The sequence below is a fragment of the Eimeria acervulina genome, genomic scaffold (genome assembly GCF_000499425.1).
Source record: "Eimeria acervulina Houghton genomic scaffold, Eah_scaff701, whole genome shotgun sequence".
Lineage (NCBI taxonomy): Eukaryota > Apicomplexa > Conoidasida > Eucoccidiorida > Eimeriidae > Eimeria > Eimeria acervulina.
This window is the reverse complement of record NW_013549645.1, coordinates 1-7,144: the sequence shown is the minus strand read 5'-3', so window position 1 is coordinate 7,144 and position 7,144 is coordinate 1. Positions and strand designations below refer to the sequence as shown.

The 7,144-nt window shown below is 43.7% G+C and overlaps 3 protein-coding genes across 3 annotated transcripts; 2 read left to right on the top strand and 1 right to left on the bottom strand.

The window, feature by feature from the left end:
* Window positions 1-1,243: 1,243 nt before the first annotated feature.
* On the top strand, window positions 1,244-1,651 carry EAH_00046800 (hypothetical protein; the record flags this gene model as incomplete). Its single annotated transcript, XM_013394616.1, has 1 exon — window positions 1,244-1,651. One exon carries the CDS (start codon window positions 1,244-1,246, stop codon window positions 1,649-1,651), a length of 408 nt encoding a protein of 135 aa, XP_013250070.1.
* Window positions 1,652-1,719: 68 nt separating this feature from the next.
* On the bottom strand, window positions 1,720-4,043 carry EAH_00046790 (DnaJ domain-containing protein, putative; the record flags this gene model as incomplete). The annotated part of the gene is made up of 6 exons (XM_013394615.1): window positions 1,720-1,816; window positions 2,389-2,495; window positions 2,880-3,001; window positions 3,255-3,441; window positions 3,604-3,716; window positions 3,929-4,043. 6 exons carry the CDS (start codon window positions 4,041-4,043, stop codon window positions 1,720-1,722), a joined length of 741 nt encoding a protein of 246 aa, XP_013250069.1.
* A 1,410-nt stretch (window positions 4,044-5,453) lies between these two features.
* On the top strand, window positions 5,454-7,034 carry EAH_00046780 (RNA recognition motif domain-containing protein, putative; the record flags this gene model as incomplete). Its single annotated transcript, XM_013394614.1, has 3 exons — window positions 5,454-5,844; window positions 6,386-6,513; window positions 6,933-7,034. Coding segments are annotated over 3 exons (621 nt in total), but the record flags the coding sequence as incomplete, so codon positions are not given.
* Window positions 7,035-7,144: the final 110 nt, after the last annotated feature.

The window sequence follows — 7,144 nt, the reverse complement described above, 5'->3', positions numbered from 1 at the left end:
CTAATTATATATCCACATGCATATACTTAATGATAAACTATACATAATATTTATTACAAAATATATAATATATATAATAAAAAATAATAATATATATATCTGCATATATTAAAATATATAATATATATAATAATAATAATAATATATATATATATATCTGTATATTATAAAATAATAAACAAATATATAAATAATACGCGAGTCAAGAGAATGACAATGTGCGATATCTTTGTGTTTTTTCTTGTTTTTTTTTCTGTTATTGATTAAATAATATATTATTTAATTAAACAAATCTTTAAATGCATTAAATAACTAAATTAATTACTTATAATACAACCAAGCAGCAAACAAACTGCCCCAGAGAAGTACTTGACCCCAGTTAATGTCGAAACGAGCTCTTTGTCTTTCTCTGTCTTTCTCCTCCCTCTCACTCCGACGGTACTGCACCCACAAACCCTAAACCCTAAACCCTAAACCCTAAACCCTAAACCCTAAACCCTAAACCCTAAGCCCTTAACCCTAAACCCTAAACCCTAAACACTTAACAACCCCTAATAACCTTTATTGACCTCTAATAACCATGATTAACCCCTAATAACCCTTTAAAACAATAAACCCTAAACCCTAAACCCTTGAAAACCTTAAACAACCCCTAATAACACTTAGAAAACCTTAAAACCCCCTAATACTAATCAACCTTAATAACTCTAAACCCTAAACCCTACTCCACGTCCTCTCATGGCATTTACGGGCAGCTTCTTAGCTGCAACAAGCTGCTGCTGCTGCTGCTACTGCTGCTGCTGCTGCTACTGCTGCTGCTGCTGCTGTTGCAAGGGTTTGTTTGTAATAAAGAAGTAAAGGAGACAGGAGACAGCAGCAACGAACCTGTTCTTCAATAACTCTTTTAAATAACTCTTTTTGCTCTTCTGTTAAACTCGAAGCAAAGCTCTCTAGCTGCGTCTGGTTGGGGTTTGCTGCTGCTGCTGCTGCTGCTGCTGGTGCTGCTGCGGGTGCTGCAGCACCGCTCTGGGCAGCAACATCGATGCCTGCAGCAGAAAGAGACAGTTAAAAGGAGACAGACAGATAAGAAGCAAAGCAACAAGGAGACAGACAAAGGAGACAGACAAAAGAGACAGCTACCCACCTGCAGCCTTCGTTCGTAGAGCAGCAGATTGCAGCACTGGCTGCTGCTGCCCTGCTGCTTTAAGTGCAGCAACAGAAGGTGTACCCATTGTCTTCAAATATGCTGCGAAACAAACAGCAGCAGCAGCAACAGCAGCAACAACATGAGCAACAGCAGCAGCAGGAACATCACCAGCAACAGCAGCATCAGCAACGAGAGCAGCAGCAGCATCAGCAGCAACATCAGCAGCAACAGCAACACCATCAGCAGCATCATCAGCAGCATCATCAGCAGGAACAGCAACATCAGCAGCAGCATTATCAGCAGCATCATCAGCAACATCAGCAGCAACAGCAACATCAGCAGCATAATCAGCAGGATAATCAGCAGCAGCTGCATCATCAGCAGCAGCAGCATAATCAGCAGGATAATCAGCAGCAGCAGCATCATCAGCAGCAACAGCAACATCAGCAGCAGCAGGATAATCAGCAGCAACATCATCAGGATAATGAGGAGGAAGAGAATTAACTAACAAGTAGCTCTGATAAGTTCCTGTGTCCTCTCTGTTAAAACCCTATTAGTTGAAAGTAAAGACTTTAATACAGCCCAGTGCCGAGCAGAGACGTCAGCGAACTGCCAGACAGCAGTGCACAAACTTGCGACGAAAACGAAGGGAAACAAAGCCCTAAAAAACTGCGCAAGTCAATCACAAACCCTAAACCCTAAACCCTAAACCCTAAACCCTAAATATCATGCTAAACAATACATATTCTATACTAAAGATAGTTCCTCTGTTTGCTTGCTTGTTTGTTTATTAGGTGTATATTGATACATATATATATAGATATATATAATGTATATATATATGTATATATATATATGTATATATATATATATATATGTATAGTTAATTAAAACAAATCAACAATACATGCATATACACACAAACCCTAAACACCAAATACTAAATATACACCATTATGTATATATATGTTTATATATATGTTTATATATATATACATTATATATATATACATTATATATATGCATTATATATATATTATATATATTATACATATATAACTAAAACAAACAACACCAACAAACAAAAAACAAAGCACTGAACCCTATATATATATATATATATATATATATATATTTATTTATTTTGTGTAGATTAATATCTATATATTTAAACATAAACAGGTTTAGGGTTTAGGGTTTAGGGTTTAGGGTTTAGGGTTTGTACAAGGATCTTTTCAAACGGAAGAAGCCCAGAAACAAAAGGCAAAAAGTTTAAAGAGTCATCGTCTTCTACAAATCGTTCTTGGATTTCAATGCAAAACACCGCAACGCTATAAATAAAGAAAATCTGCACGCAAAACCCTAAACCCTAAACCCTAAACCCTAAACCCTAGAATAGAGAGAGAGGGAAATATAACTAAAATATAACACAAAGAGAAAGAAAAATAAAAGTATAAAGACAGAGAGAATAAGACAAATCACGGACAAACAAAGAGCAAACCCTAAACCCCAAACCCTAAACCCCAAACCCTGAAAGACAAAGTGAGGTAACCCTAAACCCTAAACCCTAAACCCTAAACCCTAAACCCTAAACCCTAAACCCGGCGTGAGAAAAAGGCATGCTTAAGAGAAGTCAAAATAAACCCCACGGAAAAAAAAAGATCCGCACCCCAAACCCTAAACCCTAAACCCTAAACCCTAAACCCTAAACCCTAAACCCTAGGAGACAGACCTGACGGGCAAAGGAGACATGTTTAGGAAAAGACAAAATGAAGCCAACAGTAAAACAAAGAAGATGCGCAGCGAGAGACAGACAAACTGCAGTTATCGATATGCGTTCGTCTTGCTCCCCCACTGAACACACAGCAAAAACCCTAAACCCTAAACCCTAAACCCTAAACCCTAAACCCTATTTCCTTGAAACAAGAAAAACATATATACCCTAAACCATAAACCCTTGATCCGCAATACAATACCCTAAACCCTAAACCCTATAAGCCCTATAAACCCTAAACGTATAGACCCTATAAAGCCTATAAACCCTACAACGCCTATAAACCCTATAGACCCTCTAGACCTTCTAAACCATAAACCCTAAACCCTAAACCCTTGCCTTCTTTGAGGTCGCCGAATCTATCGTAGAAGCTCTTGCGGATATCATGCGTTAAAACCTCTTGTGCTTTTTTTAGTTCTTGAAAATACTCCTCAGGAGGCATATCCCCAGCAAAAGGTGGTCGTACACCTGAAGAAGCTACTCTGTCCGGGTGGTACTTCTTTGATACATTTCGGTAACCCTGAGCGCAAACCCTAAACCCTAAACCCTAAACCCTAAACCCTAAACCCTAAATTCTAAACCGTATATCGTTAATCGTAAATTCGGAAATACTATATCGTGCCTATACACTACAACACAGACAGTAAATCCTAAACCCTAAACCCTAAACCCTAAACCCTACCTGTAGGATGTCGTTTCTATTTGCATGAACATCCACTTCTAACATCGCATAAAAGTTCTTCCGGGGGGCGGCGATGGGTAAATAAGCCAAATACATCAGCACAGCCGTCAAAACTGAAACACAAACCCTAAACCCTAAACCCTAAACCCTAAACCCTCATGGTTACTACAGCTCTCATGGCCCAACAATTAGCACGCCGGCAAAACCCTAGACCCTAAACCCTAAACCCTAAGCCCTGAATCGCGTGGAGGGGGCGCTAAGATGTTGTTTTAGACAGATTAGGGTTTAGGGTTTAGGGTTTAGGGTTTAGAGATACCGGGTTTACGAATATAGGCCACCAGCTTTGCTTGCCGCTGCGGCAGCAGCTGCGGCAGCCGCGGCATCAGCAGCACCACAGTAAGGGCTCCATAGACCACCGTTTGCTGCAGCACTTCATCCATAGACCCTGACATTTTGCTGCTGCTGCTGCTGCTGCTGCTGCTGCTGCTGCTGCTTCTGTTGCTGTTGTTGTTGTTGTTGCTGCTGCTGCTGCTGTTGCTGTTGGTAGTTGCGGTGGTGTTCGCGTTGCCGCTTTGCTCTGCTTGCGGCTGCGCTGCTGTTGCAGTGCTGCTGCTGCTGCTGCTGCGGTGCTGTTGCTGCTGCTGCTGATGCTGCTGCTGCAGTGCCGCTGCTGCTGCTGTGTTGCTGCTCCTGCTGCTGCGGCACAGGCGGAAGCGGTATGGCCTCGGGCTGCTTCCGTTGCTGCTGCTGCTGTTGCTATTGCTGCTGCTGCTGCTATTGCTGCTGCTGTTGCCGCTGCTGCTGAACCGCTGCGCGTTGCTGCTTCCGCTGGATAATTTGCTGCTTCAAGTTAGGCGAGAGTGGTTAGAGTTGCAGGGCAAGCTGTTGCTGCTGCTGCTGTTGCTGCTGCTGCAGTTGCTGCTGCTGGGTTTTTGAGGCCGCGATGAGGACTGCAGCAGCAGACGCCGTGCATGCGCTGCAGCAGAAGGAGCTGGAGAGACGAAGCAGCAAGAGACGAAAACAAAGAGTGAAGCAAAAGACAAGCTAATATTCGTGGTTTTGCTGCTGATGCTGCTGACGCTGCTGCTGCTGCTGCTGCTGATGCTGCTGCAGCGGCGGCAGCAGCAGCAGCAAACGTCTCAGAGGCTTGTATGGATCGCTGGGGGGCCTGTAGAGCAGCAGCAGCAGCAGCAGCTGCAGCAGCAGCAGCAACTGCTGCAGCAGGAAGAAGCCGCTAGAGCAGCACAAATAAAATTTAAATTAATACAATAAAACAAATTCTTACTGCTTTTCTTTCTACAGATTCATTTGCTGCTGCTGCTGCTACTACAGCAGCAGCCCCTCAGGGCCTCCCGGCCTTACCCCTGCAGTGTGGGTTGCTGCTGCTGCTGCTGCTGCGTATCACCTGTTGCTGCTGCTGCTGCTGCAGGGGCTGCCGGTTTTGCTGCAGCTCTTGTGCTGGGGTTTGTTTTTTGGATTTGTTTAATAAGTTTATTGTATTTATTTTGAATTCTTTTTCTTATTCAGCGTCTTCAGGTGTATAGGCAGCTTCATCACCCGTACTTCTCTCTCTCTACAGGTGCTGCTGCTGCGTCAAGGCTGCTGGGGGGTTGTATCTGAGATATTTGTTGTTTTTCTGCTTAAGTCCTGCATTCAAAATAATTAAATTTTGCTTTTAAATCTTTTTTAAAACACAAATAATCTGTGGGGCGAGAGAAACCGGAGCTACAGCGGGGGCCGGGAGGATTTGCTGCTGCTGCATCAGCAGCAGCAGGAGCTGCAGCGACGCTCCCTAGGGTTTAGGGTTTAGGGTTTAGGGTTTGCGTTTGTGTGTAGGGTTTTGCTTCAAAATGGCGGAGGCAGCTCACGATGCGAATGGCGCTGGGGAGGCTTTATCTCAGGATGCTGCAACAGCAGCAGCAGCAGCAGCAGCAGTTGCAGCAGCAGCAGCAGCAGGTGCAGCAGCAGCTTCTGGGGGCTCAAGTGGCACCGTCAGCAGCAGCAGCAGCGGCAGCAGCAGCAGCAGCACCACCACCGGGGCCTCAGCTACAACCAACGGTGAGAGCAGCAAGCCCGCAGTGCCGCCTGTTGAGATTAAGCTGTTCATAGGTCGTGTCCCCCAGTCAATTGAAGAAGAGCAGCTAAAACCTGTCTTTCAAGAGTTCGGAGAGGTTAGAGAGGTTATCATCATACGCGACAAGGCGACAGCAAAACATAAGAACAGTGCATTCGTTAAGATGGGTAAGCTGCTGCTGCTGCTGCTGCTGCTGCTTGTCTTGCTGCTGCTGTTGCTCCTGCTCTTGCTTGTCTTGCTGCTCTTGTTGCTCTTGATTGTCTTGCTGCTGATGTTGTTGCTGCTCCTGCTTGTCTTGCTGCTACTGCTGCTGCTCTTGCTGTTGCTCCTGCTGCTTGTCTTGCTGCTCCTGCTTGTCTTGCTTTTGCTGCTGCTGTCTTTGCTGCTGCTCCTGTCTGTGTTGTTGTTGCTGCTGCTGCTGGAGTTGCATTGTTGGTTATGGCGGCGTTGCTGCTGTTTGTTTCTTGTCTTCGTTTTATTGCTGCTCCCTGCCGTGCTGCTGCTGCTCTTGCTGCTGCTGCCGCTGCTGCTGTTCTCTGCACCTCTAGTGCTGCTGCTTCTGTTTCTGCTGTTGCTGTCACAGTATATATATATATATATACATATATATATATTCTATATAATCCTACTGTACGTGTATATACATATATTTACAGATATATATAACTATATATATATATATATGCATGCATTGGGGTGTATGCGCAGCTTCAATAAGCGCTGCTGACAGCGCTATAAAGGCGCTGCACAACACTCGCGTCTTAGAGTCTGCGATGGGTCCGATGACAGTTAAATACGCGACTGGTGAAGCGGAGAGGCTCGGCCTCAACCCGCAGGTTAGCTAGCTAGCCAGCTAGCTAGCTAGCTAGCTAGCTAACAATCAACGAGCTAGCTAGCTTGCTTGCTTGCTTATTTAGCTACCTATCTACCTAACTATGTAGCTAGCTAGCTTATCTAGCTAGATAGCTAGCTAGCTAGCTAGCTAGCTACCTACCTACCTACCTACCTACTCTTAATTGAGAATTGCCTGCCTACTAGCTAGCTTCCTATCAGCTAGCTAGCTAGCTAGCTAGCTATCCATCTAGATAATGCCTCTGCATGCAGATTATTAATGAGGGTTTCATTCTATTTGCATTCTGCGTCTATTTACCTCTCTTATTTATTTTTTAATCTTCTTCTTATTTATTATTTATTTATTATTTATTTATTTATTTATTTATTTATTTATTACTATTTATTTTATTTATTTGTTTAGGCTTGCGAGCCGGGAGTACCTCAAGCGAAATTATTTGTCGGGAGTCTGCCCAGGAGTTTGAAAGAAGAAGAACTGAAGGCTTTCTTTCTTAACTATGGCACTGTAAACCCTAAACCCTAAACCCTAAACCCTAAACCCTAAGAGAATCAAGAGCTTTCTTTCTTAACTATGGCACTGTAAACCCTAAACCCTAAACCCTAAACCCTAAACCC